The sequence below is a fragment of the Paroedura picta genome, chromosome 10 (genome assembly GCF_049243985.1).
Source record: "Paroedura picta isolate Pp20150507F chromosome 10, Ppicta_v3.0, whole genome shotgun sequence".
In the NCBI taxonomy this organism is placed as follows: domain Eukaryota; kingdom Metazoa; phylum Chordata; class Lepidosauria; order Squamata; family Gekkonidae; genus Paroedura; species Paroedura picta.
In genome coordinates this window covers 67,216,656-67,242,767 of record NC_135378.1, presented here as the reverse complement: position 1 = coordinate 67,242,767, position 26,112 = coordinate 67,216,656, and the positions used below count along the sequence as shown (strand labels likewise).

Here is a 26,112-nt window from a genome sequence, read left to right as displayed (position 1 = left end):
AAAGCACATCAGTTCTCTACCAAGAAGAACGTGAGGTAATTACAATCCTGGATTTACTTCCCGAAGAATTAATTTCATTTAATGGGGCTTCTCAGAAAAACCCACGGAGGATGGCATAAGCATCCACTTTGTGGCCCATGATGAAAGGGTAAACCGGTCATTGTGCTGTGGTCAGGATTGTGCAGAATCTGCAGAAGAAAATAGTTACAGTTATTTCAGGTTAATTAATCCTCAGTAAAAGGGAGAGATTTTGTGCACATGACAGAAAGGGAAGGAAGCTGTGCTCGCCTAAGACATTCCACCGGTCCTCCAACGCCCCCCCCCCCCCAATGTCTAGGCAGGTGCTAGGAAAACAAACAGTAACTTTCAAAAGGATTGTAGTTTTAATCTGTTGTAGTAAAAATAAACAGGACTCATAGAATCATAGAACTGGAAGGTCATCAAGTCCAAACCCCTGCACTATGCAGCACACTCATGGCCCTATCACTCATCCACTGTAACCTGCCACCCCCATGAACCTTCACAGAAGCCTTTGTTTTATTTCAAGAAACTCTTGAGGAACCTTAATGACTAAGATGTTTTTATTTTGCTAGTCCTCAGTTCATCAAGGTGCATTGCACGTATAGCCATTTTGTAGACATTTTTTATAATGTATATCACAAAGTGGGCTGGGAGTGGAAGGCAGAGCTGTAACAGAGAAACACCTATCGTAAATCAGTTATTGTGAGTCCCTGTCAAAGGAGTGGCTCAGCAATTCTAGCTACAAGGAAGTATCCAAGCTGGTCTCCAACCTGGAGAGCCCGGGCAAGCCTGATCCTGTTGGATCTCGGAAGCTAAGCAGGGGTCAGCCTTGCAGGAGGAAGCTAGTCTTGCAGGAGGAAGCAAGGAGGAGGGTGACCAACTTTGGGATGGGGAAATTCAGGTGTCCCACAGTACTCTCCAAAGTAGTCATTTTCTCCAGGCAGGGAATTGGAGTCAGGGGATCAGCTGTAATTCTGGGAGAACTTTGGCAACCCTGGAGGAGTGTCCGTGGCTGGTGCAGATAAGGAGATCAGACTCTCTACTTCCTTGTGATGAAATAATTTTACAAGGCCACAAGCATGGCCACAGCAGCATAGAATATACATTCTGATATGCTGCGGCTGGAAAACAACAACACTGATTTTATTTATTTTATAATTACATTTCTATACCGTCCCTCTTGGCATTTCCCTGCTCAAGGTGGTGCACACACAATACTTTAAATAAAAGGACCCAGATCCACTCCAACTGACCGGCTCACCCAATTCCACCTGGCTTATAGGTTTTACAGCATTTACCATTAAGGAATTATTGTTGCTTTTAACTGCATTTTAATTGTATGTTCAATAGGGGCAATCTATAAATGTAAATAATAAATGAATAGAATAGATTCCTAAAACAGTGAATAGCAATACAGCAATAATAATAGCCGTCCAATATAGGGCTGCCCGCCTCCAAGGGAGATCCGGAGGATTGCTGGAATTATTATCTTTACGCTGCACAAATCACGTATCTATGCAAAAGCACTCCACTCCTCCCGCTTTGAAAGACGGCCGCCATGCCCGTGGGCGCAACTAAGACCCTCCACCCCTCGCCGTCCACCCTGGAGTCACACCGGCGGCAGCCCCAAAGCAAGTTCGCCGTCGGGCGCCGCCTGGCCGAGGCTCAAGCGCATCCCCGGCGTTGCTTGGCGGTGCCGCGAGAGGGCGCTGTGAGCGGCGGGCGCCCCCGCCGGCGGCCCTTCCGCTCGCGCGCTCTGCAGCGGTCCCGAGGAGGGACGTGGCGCCTCCGCAGCTCGCTTGCCGTCGGAGTCGGTTCCGTTGGCGAGCGACGTCGGCGCGTTCGCGCTCTGCCCCTCCCCTGCCCGCGAGCGAGCGAGCGAGGCCGGCTGAAGCGCCGGAGAGGAGAAGGCGCCATGTCCGCGCCTCCCGCCGGCTTCCCTCCGCCGCCGCTGGTGCCCGTCGCCGCCGCCGCCCCCTCCTCCTTCCCGGGCGGGTCCAGCGCGCTCCCCGCCAACCCGGGCGGCCCGGAGACCGGGCGGCTTTGCCAGAACGGTAGGGAGGCGGCCTGGGCCCAGGGCGAAGGGGCGCCAGAGCTGCGGCGGGGAGGGTCCCCGGGGCGGGGTGGGTGAAGGGACGGGGCTTTTAGGGGAGCAGGAAGGCGCTGGGCTTGGGCTGGGCGTTTCTATACCCCCACCCCACCCCCCACCCCTGTCTTCTCCAAGCTTTGTAAGCAGTGGGGGTTGGCAAGATTTGAGAGCGCTGCTAGGTCAGGTCTATCTCCCAGTCCCATTTCCTGTATCTGACACTGGTCAGCTTCTGGGAGCCCCACAAGTGTGGAGAAAAAAGCGACAGCCTTCCCTTGCAACTGTCTCTGGTAGTTGATGGGCACAGGTAGGATGCTTCTGGACCCGGAGGCTCTGCCTAGCTGTCATGGCTAATTGGGTAGCTCTCCCTGAGCACGTTTGAATTTTCTTTTAAAACAATAATTGTTCGTGATAATCAGTGCTTCTTGTGTTGGTGGCTTTTTTAAACTTACTGTGTGCTGTATGAAGGAGTCATTATCCGGGCTGTGTTGACTGCTGCTGATCAGTCAGTCTGTTTATTCTGGCCATACAAAAGTAGGGAAAGCACTATTATAAAATTTATTACCTGGGTAAAATCTCTGTACATCATAATGTATCTGATAACAATCCAAGTACACTGAAGTGGTGCCGTATTTTCACTGCAGAGGACAGATATTTACCATAGAAGTGTTTTTTGTCACTTCTGTTGATTGACATGGACTTCTGATGTTCCATGAGAGAAATACTTTTCTCTGTGTGCATAATTTGATAAATTTATTTTTGTTGACCTCATTTATAGTCTGTTTTGTTGCCTCTCAAAGACGATCACACACATTTAAAAAATGCAGGAACAACTGTATAATGTAGGCAACCAACCATGTAGTAAAATTGCATTACAGATTCAGAGAACAGCACATTAAAAACAGCATAGTAAGAATACTTCAGCTTCTTGGTAATATTAGTCATACCTTTTCCATTATCTTCTCAGCTCTCCTTTTTGAAATGGAATGACCACATCAAAGTCTTTCCTTTGTTGTTGATGTACACTAGTCCTGGAATACTTCACCCCTAAGAGATTCACCCCCAAGAGATTCAGTTGGCACATAAATTGCTAGCTGTTTTATACCCACTGAAGACAGTCTTATTTGCCCATTGTTTTTTCTATCTTTAGTAATTTTTATTTATGTATGGTATTTTTCATGCCTTGCTGTGCTTAATCAATAAATGTCACATTTGACAGGCTTTGTTACTTTTTTGTCTTCAGGTATATGGTAATACTATATGTCTCTTCCATCCTGTGCTAGTTTTATTAGTAGCTATTGATTGATTTTTGTGATAGTTTTTATAGTTATTTTACTTAGCTTTTATGTTGTATGAATGTAGGCACTTTAATAAACGGAGATTTTTAACTAAGGTATAATCCCTATTTAAAATCCTAGTTTGCGCTCATATTTTGATGTCATGACGAAGGTTAAGATCAGAGACTTAGAATAGGAAATTTGCATTTGCAATGTGGTGAGTGATAGAAGGAGAGAATGAGCATACAGATATGAAAATTTTCAGGCTCACCTGCATTGTGAAGTAATTTTGGTTTGTCATGAGATCAGAATGCAACCTGCAGACCAAAGCTGTTCTTTACAGTTGTGTTTTTCTTTTCAAACATAAACACATGGATTTAAAGGCCTTGTAAGTTGTATGTGATCAAAACTTTTCAATCCGCTGGCATTGACAAAGATGAATGAGTTCTTGCAAACATACACAAGAAATTGCAATGGTATTTATGGCAGAAAAACAGGTTTGTAAGAACAGTTAAGACAAATAACTTGTCTGGTTCAAAAAGTAATATAAGTTACTGTGCTTTAAGTCAACATATCTAAGCAGTTTACCAAATACAGTAGTGAATAAATCTTAATAAGCCAGAAGAAATGCAAAGTGAAACTCATGGGAATGGGAAGTATTTTCTGTAAGGGGAATAAGCAAAACTATAAACTATAATGGTGTTTTATTGTAGTTCATGGATTGTTACTGAAACTCAGAGAATGCCAGAACTTTATAATTCTTGTGGATGTAACTAGCCATTGGCAACAATTTCTCATGTAGTTTCAGGTCACTTTTCTAACCTATATGCATGTATGAGTGCTGTGTGAAATTTAGTCTCTGTATGCATTAGCAATATTGATTGGATTCTGAATGTGATTTTTTCATAGCAGCTTGCTCTGGTATATCATTGAGATTGCCATTTCACAGGTGGCACCTAGAGATCTGCTATTGCAGTTGGTTTCCAGATTACCACAATTTGTACTAGAGAAAATGGCTGCTTTAGCAGGTGAATTCTATGGCATTGTACGCCGCTGAGGTCCCTCCCCAAACCCTGGCCTCCCCAAGCTCTCCCTCCAAATCTCAAGGTATTTCTCAACCCAGAACTGCCAACCTTGTACATCATATTTGTGTAGTTCTTTCTGAAGTTTATACAAGTGTGAGAAGCTTTCCTTTTAAAAACTCAGACTGTGAAACTGTTTAAAAACTTACATTCAGATCTATTCCCCTTTGTGCAACTGATGTTGGCTATATTGCTGCCTTTCAGCCTGATTTGACCCTTAGAGTTGTTGTCATGATAATGTTATTTAATACTGCATATGATAGCCAGAGCTTCTAGGCTAAATGTAGGAATTGCATGTGATGGGATACCTTCTAAACTGTGCATGGCTATTGGAATTGTGTAACATGTAATTCTGTGTAACATGTAATTCAACTATTTGTGTATGATTGAAGCAGTGGGTGTTTGAAGCAGTGGATGTTTTTTTTAATTGAATTTTGCTCTTGACTGATGATGAATCAGAAAATAATGGAAAGCCATCAGAAGTCTTCAGAATTTTATTTTTCTACCATTCTTTCTTTTCGGATTTTGTAAGGTGTTGGATATGTTTCTTGAATATTGTTCATCTGGGCAGTGTTCAGGAGCCCCTGAGTGTGATGCTTTGAACCAGCCAATAGGAGATTTATTGTGGGTATGTGAATGTTAGATTCTAGATCCAAATGTAAAAATCATGGCAGTTTCCCTAGCTGGTAAATTAATGGAGTCCCTGCACAGTTCTACCATCTGTCCTGTAAAACAGTATACATGTAGATGTTAATCTACATAATGGTGGGAAAAATCACCTGGAATTTGGTGCATACTGTCCCCAATATGCTGATGACACACAGGTCTCTGTTTTCCATCACATCCTGGCAGATAGTGGAAATATTTAACAGAGGACATGAAAAATTAAATGAGAGTCAATAAATTGAAACATAAATCTAGACAGGAAGAAAGTGGTGTTGTTTTATCTTAAAGCTGATACAAGTATAAATGTATAGCTTATTCTAGACAGGGTTCAAGATGTGGGTTTGCAGTTTTCGAATATTTCTGTATGGGAGGTCAGATAAGCAGAAATTGACAGAGGTATCTCTTTGAACTGAGGGTGATTCACAGACTGTATCTGTTCTGGCCAGTGTCTTACATGCCTTGATAACAAACTGGACAATTGCAACATTTTGTACTTGCGGTTGTTATCATTAAAGACAATGCAGAAGTTTTCTCTGGTACAAAGTACGTCAGTCAGGATTATAGTAGAAAACCTGTCACAAGACTGATTAAAAAAAAATCTGTACTGGCTTGCACTCAGTTTGACGTTTTAAGGCCTAAAAGGACTTTTAAGGGCTACCTACCTGTATCAGCCTACCCAGGTTTTAAGATCAACAGAGGAGGCCGTCCAACAGGTGAGGTGTTTCTATCAGGATACATCTCTTTGAGGTTGCTTTCATCAAGGTAGTGAGAATGATGCTGTCTGTGCATAACTTCAGAAACTTTTGTTTAATTCTGCAAAGTCCTTGAATGATGGGATAGCTGTTTAACAAGACAATGCTAGAAATTCTGACATCATTTTAGTATTGTTTCATTGTAACTAGAAAGTATTGTGAGTTTTAATATTTTCCACTGCGCCACCTTGATTACATTCAAGTAGAAAAGGCATCACGTAAGTTTACTATCTTGAGCTGGTAAGAGCCTTTGCACTTGAATACTGCAGTTGTAACCACACAAAAACAGGGACTAAGTCCTGTTGGAATAAACACAATAAGCAAATTAGGAGCAGTGGTTGTATACAACGAAAGATTCAGTTTGTGATTATTCTTTTTGGATCCTCCAAACAAACTTTTTTTTTGTTTTAAATGTCCAAAGACAAAAAATCAGAGCAGTTTCAAATAACACCTGATTGCTTCCATTGATTAATAGTTAAACCTATTAAGGCCTAGGCCTGTTGAACTTCCCATGGCAAGTACAAGATCTTGACTGTCAAAGACATAATTAGTACTGAAATATGAGCCATCTTTCATGTCTTGTTATTACCATAAGTTTTGAAATTGTTGTAATAATTGCCCCTTTTTTGTATCTACTGTTCTCCATTTCTCTAGTTTGAAATCTAGAATTCTCAGGGCCTCTTGTTAAAAAAGACACAAATCTGAATTTAGATTTGTATAATTTCTTACTGTGGATTTTAAAAAAAATATCTAAGGTGTCTGTTGTGGGGAGAGGAAAGGGAAGGCGACTGTAAGCCTCTTTGAGCCTCCTTCGGGTAGAGAAAAGCGGCATATAAGAATCAACTCCTCCTCCTCCTCCTTCTGCTGTTATAACTAGAAGCTGAAACATAACGTTGGAACTGTATCATTAAGATACATCAGTTTCTTATTCTTCTGTTAATGAAACAGTAGTTTTTTCCCCCCTAAGTCTTGTAGAAGTCATAAATTGCAGTGGTAAAAAATGAGATGGGTGAAAGGAATTCTGAAGCCATTTTCAATTTGACTTTAAAAATATTCAGAGTAATGTGATAATGAAAATTACCCCAGCAACACAGGAACCACTGAGTCTGGTGCTCTGAGCCAGCCAATAGGAGCTTTATCGTGGGAAACGGGCAAGATTTTGATAGTTGAGAGTTAGGTGTGGAAAGTTATAAGTTCAAAGTGGGGAATATTTAAGTATTTGAAAGGTTGTCACTTGGAGGAGGGCAGGATGCTGTTTCCGTTGGCCGCAGAGGAAAGGATGCGCAGTATAGGCTAGATATCAGGGGGGGGGGGAAATTTCACAGTCAGAGAAGTTCAGCAGTGGAATAGGCTGCCTAAGGAGGTGGTGAACTCCCCCTCACTGGCAGTCTTCAAGCAAAGGTTGGATATACACTTTTCTTGGATGCTTTGGGCTGATCCTGCATTGAGCAAGGGTTGGACTAGATGACTTGTATGGCCCCTTCCAACTCTGTGATTCTGGGAGTGGGAGAGAAGATTTATTGAAAGGTAGGTATAACTAGAGAGTAGAAAGGATAGAGTCCCTTGGTTGGAGCTGTCCTGAACATAGTTACTGACTTATAATGGGAGCTGTGCATTACATGTAACACTTTATCAAAAGTATAACCAAGTAAATTTTGCCTGTAAAAGGTTTCTTTCCTGGTATGCACTCTTCAATATCTAACATCTGTGTTCCCTGAATATATTTCCCTCAGGGTCAAACCAGACTTATGACATGCCCAGATCTGACTCATGGATACCACCATCATTTAAAGCCTAATGAGATAATTTTAAAATGCTGTGAGGACCAAGGACTGGGCCCACGGCATGGATGAATCAGGCTTCCTTGCCCTCCCCCCACTTTTCAAGTGTTAAAAGCCCCTGGCTGTTTCAGCACTTGAAAGGGCAGGAGGGGGAGACAAGTGGGCTTGGTCCAGCCATATTGACCTCATGGCATTTTTAAGTACCCACTTTGGGCTTTAAAATGGCAGCAGCTGAGAGCCAGAAATATTCTGGCCAGGAGGGAGACTACAGCAATCTGAATTCCCTCTTTGTCTCCCCAAGATGTCATTCTCTTTCCCTCCTGGAAACAACAGGAGAATTTCCAAGTCCTCAGTTGTAAAATATAAGGTGGTCATGCCACATGAAATTTAGTCTCTACATCTATACCATGTTGCTTTTCTTACTAATAAAGTAGTGTTACTGAATGCTGGGACAATTGCATAAAATAAAATGTGTTACATTATTGCAGTTCAAATGCTTAAGTATAGATTAATTTATGGCAAAACAAATAAAGAATACAATTTTAATACATTGGATTTCCCCCCTCCCCTCTCTGTTTCAGGTCCAGTGCAGAATCAGATGCAGTTTCCCTCTGTATATGGCTCGTATCCTCAAAACTATGATGTTCCTTCTGGACATTACTCAGAAGCACCCAATAAAGCTATTCTTTCCCATCTGGATAACCACTATCGTGCCGATTATTACTCTGCCCACTACTCAGTACCAGCACAAAATGTAATGACATCTTCTGTGGCTCCCAATGTGGCAAGCACACAGGGGTTGCAACACGTATATAGTAGTAGGGTTCCTCATACAGTGAAATCATCAGGACCCATCCAAGGAATGGTTACTTCTGCATCTCAGTTACATACCAGCGTTTCACAGTCTTATTCTTCATATGTTAGTCCCTATAATTCCTCAGCCTTGCACTCTACCAGCTCTTCTGTTCCATCTCAGGGATTTGTTGCCCCTTCTGGTCACTATGCTATGGCCTCTGTTTCCAGTGCTGCTCATCCTAATGTTTCATACCCTCCTATGTCCATTGGCACTCCATATGAACAAGTGCCTACTTCTCATGGTGTACCAGCTCTTGGACATTCTAAAGAAGCAAATGCCTACTCTAGTCAAAGCAGAACAACATCTACAGTTCAACAGAAAGTTCCTTTGGGATATAATTCTGCATCTTGGTCTGCTCCAGAACTCCAGGCAACCGAAGGTCGTGGTGGAGGTTTTGCCGGATCCTTGCCTAAATCAGGCAGTCCTATGAGTACAGGTACAGTACCACAGTAAATGCCAAGATTATACATGACACCGGCACCCATATTTTTCACCTTTTATATCTCTCTTGTTCACATTTAAATGATTGTGTATATGTGTTTTCTACTTGCTCTTGGGTAAAAGGAGCTAGTAACTTTCCATTATTTAAAAAGTGCACTCATTTGTTTTTCATTCAAGACAGTTCAGTATGACCCAAGTAGGGTGCAGAAATGGATAAAGTAGTGAAATGCAGTGAGTCAAGCCATGGTAGGGCTAGCTCCTCTCACCCATCTACATCTTTGGTTGGAAAATACATCCATCCCTTGCTCTTAGAAATGGAAAATTGGAATAAACGTGGCTTCTGTGGGCATGGGAAGTTACTTGGTATTTTTCATGGATGCTACCATTCATTGTGTCAGTTTAATCTTATCTGGCGTCTCTAAATGTAACATGTCTATATTTGAGCAGCTGGGGAAGTGATCATAGTTTCTTGGAGGAGCATATTTGTGCATAAACTTCCAGGTTTAAATCTCATATGCTAGATAGCTGGATTGGAAGACTCCTTGTTGCCATTTGCTGCAGACATTACTTGATATGGTCGATATTAGTATAGGACAGTTGCATAAGATTTAACTGAGGCCATTTCTGCACCAGAGACTTTGCGGCAGGCTGTAGTTTGAGATGGGGCAGGTTGCCCCGCCTCTTCCTGCTCCCGCAGAGGGGAGCATTTGGCCTGGTGCACCTTGTCCACCCCAGATATGTGCTCCCACTCAGGAGCCAAGGCAGCGAAGTTCCCAGTGTGGAAATGGTCTAAAAGTGAAGCAAATCAAGTTAGAATGTGTTACCTGTGACTGTTTCTAATGAGTTTCAAGAAAGAAACTATTTTGGGGGTGGGGATTGACTACTCTCCCAATTTTTCCATTGGCAGAATTTAAACACTTCTCAGACTTTTCATGCTGTATATTTTGAGTGTGAAAAGAAAAATTTTACTCATTCTGAAAGAGAAATTATTTCACTGAAGTTTTGTTTCAGTGTTGAAAACCACCCCCTCACTTTTCCCTCCTTTTATTCTAAGCCTTCATATCTTAGCTTGCTATAGAAGAATGCTCTGTTTTTTATAGTGCAGAATAGTTGTTTGGGACATAGTTTCAAGATTGTCTGCTGCCATGTAATCCAACATCATACACTTAGAGAACAACGTGTACAAAAAGCTTTGGGCCTTCAATGAATGTTATGATTGCTTAATGCATACAGAGATCCAGCCAGTGTTTTGACTCAGTGTCACCCAGGTAACTTTATCCACAGCCACTGTCCCAAATACTTTTTGTGCATGCAGCAAACCGTGATTCCCCAGCATAATCTTTTTGAGTGGCCAAGTGACACTTCTTTCTCTTTTTTTTTCACCAGCACAAAAACCTGGCTGCATTCACCTCCTAGGAATTATGTATATATTAGGCTGTATTGGTACCTAATCAGGTACATAGATGATCCAGACAGGCCCCATTTATATTATATAGGGTACTATTTTGTTGTTATGTGGCTATAAATGCTAACAGCACTTTTTAACAGTAAACAGGAAAGAAATTAATTTTGATTCCTAGCCTAATGAAAATGTTACACAACTTTTCATCAGTGTACTCTGGCTGCTTAAGTCGTGCATTTTTTTGGTTGATACTGTAGGACCACTACATCCTGTAAACCAGAGCGTTCCGCCTAAAAGGCCTGCCCAAGGAACTTCTTCAACTGTGACTTCTTCAGAAAGAACACCTGGGATAGAGAAAGCAACAAAGTCTGCCATTGCCTCCTCCATTTCACAACCACCAGTGTCATTACCACATGAAGGTATTGAAAATTAGACAAAGAATAAAAAAGAATTTTCATGCACTTCAATATTGCCTTTGAAGTTAAAGTTGGGGACTTAAAAAAAAAAAGCAGTGTTCCAACCCCCTTTTTTTACATTGCATTCTGAAAAGTGAATCTTTAATTTGACATTGTTTTTTCATTATGGCAATGGATGTTTTTTATTGAATACAGTTCTTGAACTTGATAACCCACAATGCACGTGTGTAAGTAATTACCCCCCTACACACACACACACACACACACACACACACACACACACACACAGCTGCTTTTGACAGCATCTTAGTTTTCCTGCCAAGGTGACTGCGGATTTCATTTGAATATTTGAAAAATAACCTGTGTAGCACAATCTCCTTATTTTGTCTTGCAAAATTGGTAGTATGAGGCTCAGAATTCCCGGTACGATTTTTTGCAAATCTAATTTTTTCTTTCTTTCTGAAATAAGTGGTTTTGGTCCAGTATCAACCTTTATGTGGTGATCCTTTGCACTAAAATGCTATTAAAACTGTTTTCCTTACTTTCGTAAGGACAACCAAACCCCACAAATCAAAATTCCAAGGTTGGGGATTTTGGGGAATCACTGCAAATAGTAGATATGCTGGACCTGCAGTCTGGGGCTTCTAGTTCTGTCAAAATCCACTACTTCTTAAGGATAGTAATTTATTAGTACATTTCTTGAACGCAGGGTATTTCAGAGTGGAAAAATAGTTGGAAAGGTTGTTGACCTATAGGTTGTTCATTCAGAGCAACCTTCTGTTGATCTGAGGAGACTGTTATGATGTATTGGAGTGGAGGTATTCTAGCAGATATATTGGGCCAAACGATTTAAGATTTTACAAGTCACAAATAGTACCTTAAATGGCAACTGAAAGATAATAGAGGGCCAGTACTGATGCTGAAGTGCTGGCATAATAATGAATTTTTGGTGACTCACTCCATCCACAAGTGATAGTTTCTGTATCAGTTAATGCATGAACAATCAACAAGAGTAGCTAAGGATATTTTAAGTGTGTTATTTGTAAGGTATCAGTGGTGGCATGCAACAAAATGGGAGAGAAAAAGCTGCAGGGAATTGGTAGAACTAAATGTTGTCTCTCACCATCTGAGAGTTTTTGCAGCTTCTGTGCCAACCAAAATGTCATTTATGCCTTATGTGTGGCAAGTAAGATAAGGCTGTAAATAATTTAGATATAAGTTAACAGTTACTTTTAAAAATATGTTGTATAAGATCTGTATTTGCTATCTTGGTATATATCAAACCACAACTGGAGATATCAAATTGATTACTTAGAAGAAAAATCTGCGATCAAATTTGGCAGTTAAATTTTATTAGTTGGTGGTATTCTAGTGTTTTGGGGCGGTATGGTATCGCAAGTCGGCAGGAGATACACTAAAAGTTGGATTCTCTTTGACTAGATGAGGTTTCCAGTAGAAATAAGGAGAAAATTAAGACCTTGGTAGATTCTTTTATGTCCATATCTGTATTTTACTGAAGGCTTGCAGTCTCTGAGTTGGATTGTACATTGCCCAATACTCCCGCATATGCTAATCTGCCTGATCACATTATTTGAAAGCCACTCCCATTGAAGTCCATTTAGTTGTATATGAGATCATGCTCTTTAACCTGCCTCCCATTCATGCCTGGATGAAAAAGAAGGGAAAGCCTGGTGGATGGAGGCAGAGGTGCAGAAGTTGTTATTGTTCTTCTCTTGTCCAGAGAGAACGTGCAGTAGGAATGAACATCACAGCGCTGCACAGTTATATGGTAATACGCCCCAGTGAACTCGGTTACATTTCAATCCAGTGCAAGTTGCTTGAAAGCAAATTCCAGCAAATCTCTCTCTATCTGCCCAGTTCTGACTCTCTCCTCCAATGCAGGAATATATGTTGTTTTTGGCAAAGCTTCATTGCCTTAATCAAAATGCAGTATAAGAGATATCTTATAGGTTAATTTTTCAAGGACCCTCTGGTGATGGTCTTTATTTTAGACTTCAGCCTATGCACTTCTCAATATGGAATGTTAATGTTAGCATTGATGGTGATGATTAGTGTTCTTTGGAACCTTATTTTTTTAAAGATGCATGTTATGACTGATCTCTGTGACAGGTAAAACAGTGTCTAAAAGTGGTTCTCTTTTCAATCTGAATGTCCGTTCGGACATGGATTGATTCACTGCAGAGGTCTAAAAATGTATAACTCTCTGCTAATTACTGTCTGAACTGCAACAAGAACTCTTTGGTTGATGTCAGAGTTTTTGTACAATAGAAAATTAAACTGTCATGAGTATTTCAGACGAAGAGAACTTCAGAATGGAGAAATTGGTTGTTTAATCATAGTAGCCATACAATAGTGCTTTCTGAAACATTAATGTTTTTTCCATATTTATAAATGGTATCCTCCATTGTCAATGGTGAGGAAGATATGTGTGGAGAGAGCTTTAGCCTTCTGCATTAGGCATAACAGCCCCATGTGTTTTCTGTCACTTGATAACAACTTGAGGGCAGAGGCCTATCGATACACAATGATGCCCTTAGTTGTTGGCACAATTTGTGTGAATTAAGGACAAATAATGTTTTGTACTCATTTTATGTATGACTAGCTTATTTCTAAAGTTCTGTTACTCTGGAAATAGTTAAAGATGTTGAAGTTGCCTGATAAAAGCCATGGCAAGGGTTGCATAGTGAAATGTGTATTTCTTCCCATGATACTTGCGAAATCCTAAAAAAAAAAAAAGCTTCTAAAATCTGCTCCAATTAGTTGCTTTAGTTCTGTTGACTTTGTTTGTCTGCCACTAATGTTCAAATCATGCTACTAAAAATTGCTAGCTAAACTGCTTTAGAGTGCGATCTTTCTAGTATTTGGGTAATTTGCCCACTTTTAATGTTAAGATGTCCTTTACAATGCTTGGTCTCTCTCTCTCTCTCTCTCTCTCTCTCTCTCTCTCTCTCTCTCTCTCTCTCTCTCTCTCTCTCTCTCTCTCTCTCTCTCTCTCTCCCCTCTCTCCCTCTCTCCCTCTCTCCCTCTCCCTCCCCTTCTTTCAAAATGCTCTGAGTTGTGCTTTTGATTTCTTACCTTTTCCGGCTGTCTGACTCTTGTGTTTGTGCTTTCCACTTCACAGGCATGCAGTATGGTGGATATGTTAATAATCACGCTAGCTCTCCAGCAACTCCCTTGTCATCAAGTACAGATGATGAGGAAGAGGATGAGGAGGATGAGGAAGCAGGTCTGCTTTAGCTTTCCACCAGTATTTCTCACGTTTCATGCCCATTTTAATTATCATAATTGAAGAAGTCAGGTATTTTGTTTTATATAGGAGTTTAAGATAAAGGTGAAGATCAATAAAAAAACCAAAACAAAATCCACTATTCAATTAACATTTCATTTAGACTCAAATGCACAGAAGTACATACTGAATGATCTGTTGGGGTTATTAAAAAGGAGTTGTCAAGGCTTCTGGTAAAGTAATGTGGTGCCTGTGCAGCATTTTTCATGTTAGAAATTTCTCCTCATAAAAAACGGATTCCTTTCTTGACAGTAAATATGTTATCATATTTTGATATTTAGCAGGTATGAGAAAGTTATCCATAAATAACTACGACTTGAGAAGAGTTGAACTCTTCTAAGCCGATTGATTTAGTGGGCTCCAGAAGGGTGTAACTCTGTGTGGGATTACAATGACGAAATACACAGATATCTTGAGACCCACAAACTTCTGTGGCAACTTGCATTTTTTTGCATTTTATCATGTGATCATTTTTTTGCATTTTGCATGTGATCATTTTTCTCCATGGTAATATATTGGCCAGTCTGATTCAATTGGCTTTATTCATCTTTGCTATGACTGTTCAGAGGACACATTGTTTTAGTTCGAGCTTACGCAGACGTTAAAAACAGGATAGCACATGTGATCAAAGTCCAGCTGCCGCAATTACTTAAATTCGTAAATTGTGGTATGTAGACAGAGAGTTTTTAAATTATGATCTAGAATGACATATTTGCCATTTATTTAAAATACTATTTAAACAAAAAAATGAGTCCAATAGCACCTTTAAGCCCAACAAAGATATATTAAAGTGTGAGGTTTCAAAATCTTTATTGTTCTTAAAGGAGCTATTGGACTCAATTTTTGTTTTGCTGCTTCAGACCAACACAGCTACCCACTTGAATTTAAAACTATTTGTTGCTATATTAATGAAGAATGAATTAATGTGCTTTTGTGCTGCTTGTGCTCTTATGTATCCTCCCAGGTGATGCATGGGAATGTTGCCAACTTGTCATGCATAGATAGACCCTCAGGGGTGTGTGAGTGGTCCTGTGACTTCTTCTAATACTGTCAGTTAATTCCCCCCACAAATGCTATTTCTCTTATGCCCTTCAACATTAATGTGCTCAAACTTGTTCTTCATCCCAGTCAAGTAAAAAGAAAGTTATCTTTGTTTCATCCTTTCTCTATTTTTGTATTATATCAAATATCAGCATAGTTCAGAGCTGTTACTGAAGTATCTTAATGTGGTTGGGAATATTTTGTTGAAATGCAATGCATTACTTAGCTTGTGCACTTCATCCATCCCTATCAAATCCATTGCAAAAATGTATGAGAGTACAGCCCATTATTTCACTGCCTTACTTCTAGGAATTTGCCAATCTGTTTCAATATTGGAAGAAATAATAATTACATTTTTAACAATTAATTATTTGACCTCCTGTTTGCCTCAACATTCATAGAGTCCTTTAAAGCAGCAGTCCTCAACCTTCCCGTGGCTGCCGACCGCTGCCACGGGGTGGGGGGAGAGGGCGACCTGGGGGCCCGCGCACGCACGGCATGCCGGCGGCCACGGCTCCCTTTTCGCCCCCCCTCCCGAAGCAAGAAGCTTGTCAGGCCGCAAGCTAATCGGCCGCTTCGGCGGCTGATTTGCTCGCGGCCTGGCAAGCTTCTTGCTGGGGGGGCAGGGAGAGGGAGCCGCGGTCCGGCGCTGAGGCCTTCGCAGCCCGGTGGTTGCGGACCACTGCTTTAAGGAACAGTTTTTAAAAAATTTAAAGTTAATTAATGAGTGATATAATTTAATTTTGAGACTCTCTTGAAATAGATTTGAAATTTGATCGTTGACTGGATTTCTTAATGAGAATTAAAATTCTGAGGCTCAATTGGAAATAATTGTTCTGGAACTAAATCAAGTTGACGTGGCAGAGAACATCTTTGCTGCTCTGAATTACCTTAAACTTGCTGTGAGATATTTACATTGTGTAGGAAACCTAAGAAAATTTGCCTCCTTGGCTCAACTTCTGAAGAGAAAATGGGAGCCAAACTACTTATTTTTGTTACTCAAAAAGTTCGCATGCACTTTTTTCCACACAAAGAAATATCTTAATTTGGGAATTACAATTTACATAATTAACATGCTTTGAGTGCAATATTATAAAGTATTTTAGTAGGTTTTCATTCTGTTTGTGCTAACGCATCTTGACCTAGCTACCACTATGCTATATAACCCCTACTCGATTTACCTGCTATGGGGCACCTTTAAGGAGTAAAAAAGATCCTAAAATTATGTATGGCATGGGCCTGTTGTTTTTTTGTTTTAGTGCAGGCCTGGAATAATCCACAAAGATAGTTGACAAAGCAGTCTGATTCATAAAAGTTTGATACAGTTTTTGAATCTTCCTTATGGGAGTGTTTTCAGAGCCTTATTGGTATTAACAAGAAATGCAACACTTTGCCCAGATTAGTTGCTGACATAAGTGTGTTAACTTTAACTAGACAGTGCTTTTAAAAATTGACTTTAGATTTTAATGTATCAAAGTTAATCTGTTCTGTTAGATGAAACAAGTCTTGAGAGTTTAGAATTCATCCCATCCAAAATAAAAACTAAAGTGCACATGTTTGAGTGCTGGATTAATTTTTGTCTGAAAATATTGAGTCCTGCAAAGTAAACAAAAGCAAAATAAGCAAACACTGCAAATTATATATCTCATTTGTAATTGTAATATACGGTTGTGGGCAGCAGCGTCCAAATTGGCAGTTCCGGGCTGATGCAACCCGCACCACACCCGCGCCTCCCCTCCCCCACCCCCCACGGCGTGGCGCTGGCCGCATTGGTCAATTCAGACATTGCCATGCACAACCCTATATATAATGGTTATGTAGAGTTAGTACAAGTAAAAGTAATAGTAAAAAAACTGGAACTGTGTATTGCTGAATGATGCGGTTCATCTTAATTCAAGAGTGCAGACTGTGATAAGAGGGAAAAGAGTTTGCACTAAGAAGTGCCTCTGATAGTCAGTGTTTGGGGCTCTTATCTGCTCTTGCCCCAGGGACCTTAGCCCAAGCCTTTCACACTTTTTAGAATGTACGAGTGATGTGCACTGGTTCCTGTTTGCAGACTCTTTCCTCTGGCTTTGAAATACTTGTGAGAAAAACCATGATATCAAGTAGTCTCAAATGGGTAACATGTGAACAACCTGTTTTCACTGACATCTTTTCAAGCTGCCGTTTTCTCATCAGTTTTTGCCATTAGTAGTAATTCTTTTTCTTTACTAGTTTTGCAGGCAAAGAAACCTGTCTGGTATTCTTGTTAAATGATACTCTTAATTTATAACAGGGTACCTCATACTTTCTTACCTGGTATTGTTAAAACAGTGGTTGGCATGCAAGTGAATAAATGTGTACTTCTTTGGTTTCTTTCCTTAGCTATTGACAGTTCTTCCACTACTAGTAGTGCATCTCCTGTTCCCAACAATTATGACAACCTTGAAGGAGGTGGTTATCCAGGTAGATTAATTTTTTAATATTAACATGACACTTTAAAAATATTAAAATGTAAACGTTAATGTTTTGTCCAACTTCAGATGCATTGGTCACTTTAACAAGATGTAAATCTTGGGATTTTCATTTTCAAAAAAAATTAAGGTACTAACTTCTCTAACTGAATTCCCTAAAGTGTATTTATTGTATTTTATATTGTCGTCTTGTGCATTTTATATATTGTTGGCTGCCTTGATTCCCATTCAGGAGAGCGGGAATGGGGAATAGATTTGATAAATAAAATAAATACCAACCAATTTCAATTTAATTCAGGTGGGTAGCCATGCTGGTCTGAAGCTTCAGTCTAGTGGCACCTTTAATACCAGTTTTATTCTGGGTATAAGCTTTCATCTGCATGAACAGTTGATGTATCTGAAGACTTGCATGTGCGCACAAAAGTTTATTTTGCAGCATTATAAATATGGCACCCTAAAATGATTTTTTCCTTTCATTTATAAACGTAAAGATTTATACCCACATTACAGCTTATGGAGAGCTTACTGATTAATTCTGCATGCACTTACGAGGCGACCCTATTGAACCTGCTACCGCACAATTCTCAGCCTAGTAAAAATACAGTATGACTAGTTAATCATGGTATAACTAATTACTATAAGCGATGGTATAAGCGTAGCGCCTTCCCATTGGGCCCTCACCAGGACAGACCAGACCCAGCCACCCAGCCCAGCCAGGGGCAATCTGGAGACATCGCTGCCAGTCTGCTCCTGACCACCGCAGGGAGAGGAGGTCAATAGGGCTGCCAAGGGGGATGAGAATAGAGGCTTGGATAGGCTGTGCCAGCCCTTTTCACCCCAAGCCTGCCCTAACTGTCATGTCCAACTGTAAATTGCCTCAGAACCCTGACAGAGCTGGCAGGAGGCTGGTGAGTGCGCTCCCTCCCTCCCCACCTTCAGGCCTGCTGCGAAGGAGCCTCTGACAGCCCCTGACAGACGCATTTTCGAGAGCAATGCTGAGGAGCGTCAGGGCATGGGGGTGGGCATTCCTTTTGAAGAGGGGGAATTTCTCCTTCTGCCAAACGGCTGACAGGGAGCCCACAGAAAAGCCCCTTCTCACTTAAAACACTGCTGTGGCCGGGGGTTAGACATAGATTTGAGGCCACTGCACAGCGTTATTCTGTAAACAAAACTGGATGCTGTTGCGGAGGTTCTTTTGTCTCCTGTTTCATCTGCACAACAACCCTATGCAGTCGGTCTCGAGTCTTTCAATTTAACAACAACCTGAGTGGGAGGCCTTAAATGTTTCTTCTCTACCACAACCCTGTCCAAAGTAGCCCTTTCTGCCTCGGGGGCTGATCTTTATACTATGAAGATGAACTGTAATTCCAGAACCTCTCCAGGCCCCACCTGGAGGTTGGCTACACCTGGGTTGGAAATATTCCTGGAGTTTTGGAGGTGGGACTTCAAAATTGGAGTCCAGCCTTCGAGGAGGCCGCGGGTGCACTTCTGGGCCCGGGGGAAAGGCTGTGCCACTGCCGGGGGGAGGGGAGAGGAAGCCTTCCCCCCGGTCCCAAAAGCACACCTAGCACCCATTGTATTTACAACGGGCTTGGTCCCTAGTTTATTTATATTTATATACCACCGCTCTCGAATGTCTCGCCGCAGTTTACAAAAATTCATGAGTATCATTGATTTTTTAGATACCCACTCCACAACTAGTAGTCCAGCTCCTGTTTCTTCAGTTTCCCACACGTCAAAACCCTCTAAACCTTTTGGCTACGGGTACCCAACTCTCCAGCCTGGCTATCAGAATGTAACACCTCCACCTGCCATGCAGCCAAATAACCCTGGATATAATTCTGGATTTGCTCAGTACCCACAGGTTAGTGCTTGGAAGATTCATATATACAGCATACATTTGTCTGATGTTGCTTTTGATAAAATGAAGTGAATGCGGATGTATAACATGCTGCTATACAAGTATCAGGAGTGGAATTCTATTTTTTTAAATTTCAAAATAGGTTTGAAAGGAAAGGCTAGCAAGCAAAATCTGTATTGAATATTTTGCTTCTCGAAGCAGTGGGAGCTTTCAGGGTCAGTTGCCTTGAGCAGACAGCTGAAAGCAAACTTGCACCTTTAAAATCATTGCACATCTAGTGACATTTATTTAAATTCATTCACTAAATTCTTATCATTGTTCAGTCATCTCAGCATCTCAGACATTATATTACATTAGTGTCTACATTTTTTGAGACAATGATATGAAAATAAAAAATGTGTTGGTGATGTTCCACATCTTGTGGATTATATGAGTCAAGGTAGGATATGTTATACTTTCCCATCTTCATTAGACCTCCCTGTCTCATAAGTGTAACACAGCATAGCCCACGTTACCTAGAATGTTGTTTAGGCTTGTGGTAAAGCAGTAACAGGTTTTCTACCAGTGACTACCCTTATGACCAGGAAGATATGACATATGTGCCAGCTTTATGAAAAGCCATACAAGTTCATCACAGAACTAATGTCTGTGAGTCTGTAAAGAGCCCATACCTCACTGAAACATACTTTAGACACAAGTTCAGGAAAGAAGGAGGTAACAGGAGTTGTTAATGGAGAAAGGTGTGATGAATCACTTTGGCTAGTTTCCAAATAACTATGCAATAACTAGTTCTATAAACTAAACTGAGAAAATGATTAATGATGTGGTATGGCTGCCTGTTCTTTAAAGAATTTTACCCCCACCCCCACCCCCACCCAGTACACTAATTCTTTCAAGTAATTCTTTGGATCACAGCTATTTTTGTTTGTTAGAATTTAGGATTACCCCACAGAAGAGGTAATAGTGAGGAAACTAATACTACAGAATAAATGTTTGTCCTTAATGGTTGTTTCTAGCAATATCCCACAATGAATCAACTTTCTGCTAGTCTTGGAGGACTAGGTCTACAGCAGGCTCAGCAGCCAGAGAGCTTAAGACCAGTCAACCTTACTCAAGATAGAAATATTCTGCCTATTGCTCCAGTTCCTGCTCCTGTGCCTAATTTGAACTCAGATCTGAAGAAGCTGAACTGCAGCCCAGAGTAGGTATAAATTTTCAACTATTAAGCATGTTTTTTTTTAAATAAAGATTTTATGAAAAGTTTTTAATACAAAAAGATAAGAATTCTAAGGAGCATATATAAGAAAAAAAGAAAAGAATGAAAAAAGAAAGAACAAAGAATAGACATGGTAAATTCATCACAAGAACAATTACCCAATCATTCAATTTATTAATTTATAACAAGATCACTTACTTAAATTAAGATTCACATTATTTCAAAAAGCCACAAGTCATCAGATCATTTTTTTTTGCTTTCAAGCAAGAAGTTTATAATGGGTTTCTGATAAGTCATAAATCTTTTCTCTAATCAGTAATTTAAGTTCAGCCATCTCTGCAAATTCTGTCATCTTCAGCAGTCAATCCTCTGTTGTAGTTTTCCAATTCTATGCATAAAAAAGTCTCATATCTGTTATATATAAAATCAAAATTCCATGGGTATTTTCCAGGTTTTTTTCTCTATTCGTATTAAACATGTTTAAATCCTTATGTTTCTTGGTTTGATTGATCTGTTTGAGGAACATATAAAGCCTTATATCTTCAGATCACTGTTCTATCTAGCTCAAGAATTTGCATCCTGGCTCTGTAACCAAATGTGACTCACCAAGGAACCAAATTTTCTCTCTAATAAAGAGAGTAAAATACATTAATGTGTACTGGAGGACTAGACTAACCAGTATGTAAATGGAATGGCAGGAAAAAAGTTTCTGGGGGTCTAAAGGGCTTCTTAGAGACACTTTACAAAATAGGGAAATAATAGATCGCCTTGTCCTGGGCAGGTTCTGGTGCACTAAATCTCATAAGTAATAAGCTTGTTACTTATTGCAGAACTAGTACTTGAGCTATAAAAATTTTATGGATTATTAATCAATATATGCCAATTATCGGTAGTGGTGCACATTTTCAGTTATACCAATGGACTTTCTTATCCTGGAGCTTTGATTACTTGCTCTGACTTATTTATTTGGATTGTTTGCTAAACATGCAGTGAGCCCATACCCTACAACGTTTTTCTGCCCCTGCTGTTATGTCTTGCAGTTAGTACGCTCTTAAGAAGGGTAGATAATGTTAAACTCCTCCCTTGTGGCTGCTGCCGCTTTCTATACATTGTGGCAACATTGCTGCAGGTAGATGGCCATGGTGGTGATTCGAATAACAAGCAATCTTGCCCTTTTCTTGTTGGAAAGCTGTAGATATCAGAGCTCATAAATCATTGCAGTCTCTCACTGTTGTTTGTATTCCAGATACATACATGGTGAAACCTTGTAATAAATGGTGAAAAATATGGCTAGAGTTGATTGCTGAGCGTGGGGGTGAGGGGTTGGGGCGGAAAGGAAGTATCACACTTGTTCTCCCTGAATCGATCATCAGATCTTGAATGCTTTATGCTTATGCAGAGTTTTGCATGTTGGTCTGGATGTTTGCCTAACTCGGTGGGTCTTGAGCTCATGGCCTTTTCTATACAACACTGTGGATCATGATCTGTTAAACTAATGCTTGTGATTTCTCTTCTAGCTCATTTCGATGCACTTTGACAAATATCCCTCAGACTCAGGCTTTGCTAAACAAGGCAAAACTTCCTTTGGGGTTGCTTCTACATCCTTTCAGAGATCTAACGGTAAAATAATAAAACCAGAGAATAAAATGTAAATGTATTTGTGGCATAAACACCAGTAATTCTTTCTTGAAAATAACCTTTGGATTGTAGCCTTTATTCCTGTTCTCTTTTATTCCTTTTTTTATACCAGTTATCTTTTAGTATAGTAATAATGTAATAATGGCTTAACAGTAAATAGAATTTAGTAGGATGTTTGAAAATTTTGAAGCTGCAATTTTTTCCTTTTTCCCTTTTTCCTTTTTAGCAGTTACCTGTGATAACATCAAGTACCATTGTGAGATGTAGGTCATGCAGAACATACATCAATCCTTTTGTTTCCTTTATTGATCAAAGGAGGTGGAAATGTAACCTGTGCTACAGAGTTAATGATGGTAAGTATTAATGAGAGAATCTGCAGTCCAAACAGCTATATGGCAAACTTGAAAGGTACAGGTATACAGAGAAGCTTCAGAAGCTGTGTCCTCCTTTGTGAAGACAGCCCCCTTTCAAATGGGAGCAGTTCCCTAAGCATAAGGGCAGCATGATCTCTTATTGTGCTTGGGAACATTCTTCAAAGGCGTTACTTAACAGGTATTAAATAAACAATGGTGTTAACAGGGGTAACATGTAGAATTTTGACAATAGCACATTTATTTTAAAATTTAGTTCCAGAAGAATTTATGTACAATCCTCTGACACGATCGTATGGTGAGCCACACAAACGGCCAGAAGTACAAAACTCTACAGTGGAGTTCATTGCTTCTTCAGATTACATGGTAGGTATACATTTTAAAATGCTTGTCAAAAATTAATTCTCATGCATCAGTGGAAGTGTTTTGAAGTTAGGACAGAAGGCAGTGATGAACTTAGATATTCCTCTCCTCACTGACTCCCCCCCCCCCCGCACACATTTTTAAACTGTTATTTACTTTCTTTACAAAAGACCTACACAGGTGTGATGGGATTACAGGAGCATGCTAAGCAAAATAGTCCATAGTTCTGAATAAACAAATAGAGATTTTAAAAGTCTGTATCAGTACAATTTTTAAAAGGATTAATTTTATTTTACAGCTTCGTCCACCTCAGCCTGCAGTGTATTTGTTTGTATTTGATGTCTCCCACAATGCAGTAGAAGCTGGATATTTGTCAATTGTATGCCAGTCTTTGCTGGAAAACCTAGACAAGTAAGAACCTTTCTGTTGTTGTTGTTGTTATTTTTTTAGAGTGTGGAATTATAATCAGGATTCTTCAGTTATTATAAGTAGTTCACTGACTAGCTCTTAAATGTTTATGGCATGGAGAAGAATGGGAAACTTCAAATAGCGATTAGAACAGAACCAAGGTTTATAGGAGTTTGACGTTCTGTTTCTTCCAACTCACTCACCTCCTTCACAGACAGACTGCATGAATCAAGCACTGGCTTGTAATGCTACACAAAGGAGGGGGGGGCAAGAGAGGGCCCAACCTAGGCATTCTTGGCCACTGTTGCTAGAGGGTCAGAGCTGCATTAGACCTCATATTGGGGATCCATGCTCTGCATTCTGATGTTAAACAGCAGTTGTCTCTGGAGACTTGCTAAAATAATGTAACTATGATTTCTTTTTAATCTTTAGGTTGCCTGGAGATTCAAGAACAAGAATAGGCTTCATAACGTTTGACAGCACAGTTCAGTTCTACAATTTACAGGAAGGATTATCACAGCCTCAGATGCTAATTGTCTCAGAAATTGATGGTAAAGAATACAAACATAAACCTACTCTTGATTCTGATTTCAGGGATTACGCAGCTGTTAATGCGCTTGGGTAGCACTTTTCAAAGTCCGAAATACTATAGATATTGACTGAAACTATCAAATCTGCTGGATGAGTAGCTTGAGGCCACACAGTAAACTTGTAAAGTGTTTTATGTATTGGCTAGGATCAACAGGGCCATGCATAAGTACATATATGGATGTGTATTTTTGAACTTGCCATGGATCCTGGCCTTTGTGTTTTGAGTTCAGAAAATAAATGTTATGAGATATGAAATGTAATTTGATGCCTCACTAGAGCATACTCTTCCCATAGATGTCTTCCTGCCCACACCCGACAGTTTACTCGTAAATCTGCATGAAAGCAAAGAGGTAAGGTGGATCAAATTGCAGTGACCATTTAATGAAGAAAGTTAGAATGAAACCACTTTTTCTGCTGCTGCTTTTAAATTAAGTAATGTGAAACAGGTATGCGATCTATGAGGTCTGTGGACTACACTAGCTCTGCCTTGAGTTATATAGTTCTCCTGCTGCTTCAGTTTTGTCTTCTGTGGACCAGTGTGGACAAGAGGAGGCTGAGTGGGCAAAGGAGCAATTCTATGCTAGACAGAAGGAAAAAAAGTTAATGCATTCAGCTAAACTGGCTCAGAACAGAGCTGTCCAGTACTTGGAAAGAGGTGTCCATCTTGGAAAAGAGGGCTTTGACGATGACATAAAATAACTTTACTTATTTTAAAGTACCTGCTCTGCTATAAGGCTAGAATGGCTACAAGCCATTCCAGCAATCCTTTTCACTTCCCTCCCTTTGGGAGCAGGGGGGGGGGGAGAGCAAAAGGGAGTGCTGGAATAGCTCCAAGGTATTCCAGCAATCATTTTTGCTTCCCATTTTTTGAGACAACAAAAGACAGCCCTGAAATGTCTGCTGGTCATTTAAGCTTGACTGGTCCCCTGGTCAGCTAAGTGTAAATGGCCAGCAGTCATTTAAACCCTCCCTTTAACTCCCCCCCAAACCCTCCTCCCCCCACCCCCCCAAGCAAAAGGGACTGCTGAAAGGCTGCCAGCCTGTGGAATCTGCATAAAGGGGGAGGTTTAAACTGCTGTTCCTGGGAAGAGACTTCTCTCCATGTGATCAGCTGTTTGTCAGGCTGGGGAGGGGGGCAGTTTGAACTTGGCTTCCTGCACAACTGAAACCAATCTCCATGGGATCAGCTGTTTAGTGGACATTTAAGTAGTGTTCTTTTAAATGCCTGGGGAGCCTCAAATATTCAGCTTTCCCAAATATTTTCTGAATTCCAGTACTATACTGATATTGGGATTTGGGGATATTTGGAAATACTAATATTATTTGGGTTCAGTATTCAAAAAAATACCAGTCCCCCCCCCCACATGCCTACTTGTGAGCAGTTTAACGTATAAGGTAGCAGTTGTCCGAATTCAGTAGCTGTAGTTCAGTATTTGGGGTTATTGTTTCTCACAGAAGCATGCACAAACATTCACATTGTATGAGCTAGAAATGAGAGAAAATATTCTGCTGAATCATCCCTCCATGATTATGAAATGTTTGGAACCCAGCTTTTACATATATGGCAGCTTGATTTCATGTATCTGGATTTTCAGCTTTATTGAAAAAAATATAGACTTGGGTGCCTGGAGATTGCATCTTTCTAGCACTTGTGCTTAAGTAGCCTGGTTTAATAATTAGCTTAGTTCTCTGCAAAATCTGTGTGGGTTTGAAGAACTAATATCCTATGTTCTGCAGTCAGTTATGCCACAATGTCTTGTAAACTGAAATTTCCTCCTAACATCATTCCAACTGTTTTTCAGCTGATTAAAGACTTATTGAATGTGCTACCAAATATGTTCACCAACACAAGAGAAACACACAGTGCATTAGGTCCTGCCCTTCAAGCGGCCTATAAACTGATGTCTCCTACAGGTGGGCGGGTATCTGTGTTTCAGACACAGTTACCATCCTTGGGGGCAGGGCGCTTGCAGTCAAGGGAAGATCCCAATCAAAGATCAAGCACAAAGGTACTTTGGATTTGGTTATTTTGGGCTTTAACTTAGCTAAGTCTATGTGTATTTTGAGAAAAAAGACAGGCAAA

The 26,112-nt window shown here is 40.4% G+C and overlaps 1 protein-coding gene across 2 annotated transcripts in view; it reads left to right on the top strand.

The window, feature by feature from the left end:
- Positions 1 to 1,656: 1,656 nt before the first annotated feature.
- SEC24B (SEC24 homolog B, COPII component) overlaps positions 1,657 to 26,112 on the top strand; it is a 39,216-nt gene continuing 14,760 nt past the window's right edge. Inside the window, exons 1-14 of one of the 2 annotated variants that reach the window (XM_077300633.1) lie at positions 1,764 to 2,075; positions 8,247 to 8,957; positions 10,622 to 10,783; positions 13,923 to 14,027; positions 17,493 to 17,573; positions 19,264 to 19,445; positions 20,459 to 20,643; positions 22,176 to 22,278; positions 22,523 to 22,649; positions 22,924 to 23,033; positions 23,329 to 23,441; positions 23,871 to 23,989; positions 24,324 to 24,379; positions 25,832 to 26,038. In XM_077300633.1, coding sequence (XP_077156748.1) covers positions 1,937 to 2,075; positions 8,247 to 8,957; positions 10,622 to 10,783; positions 13,923 to 14,027; positions 17,493 to 17,573; positions 19,264 to 19,445; positions 20,459 to 20,643; positions 22,176 to 22,278; positions 22,523 to 22,649; positions 22,924 to 23,033; positions 23,329 to 23,441; positions 23,871 to 23,989; positions 24,324 to 24,379; positions 25,832 to 26,038 — 2,400 coding nt within the window. In that variant the 5' untranslated portion in view covers positions 1,764 to 1,936. Of the gene's footprint in view, positions 2,076 to 8,246; positions 8,958 to 10,621; positions 10,784 to 13,922; positions 14,028 to 17,492; positions 17,574 to 19,263; positions 19,446 to 20,458; positions 20,644 to 22,175; positions 22,279 to 22,522; positions 22,650 to 22,923; positions 23,034 to 23,328; positions 23,442 to 23,870; positions 23,990 to 24,323; positions 24,380 to 25,831; positions 26,039 to 26,112 lie in introns of both variants that reach the window. The other variant, XM_077300634.1, reaches the window with a different exon arrangement.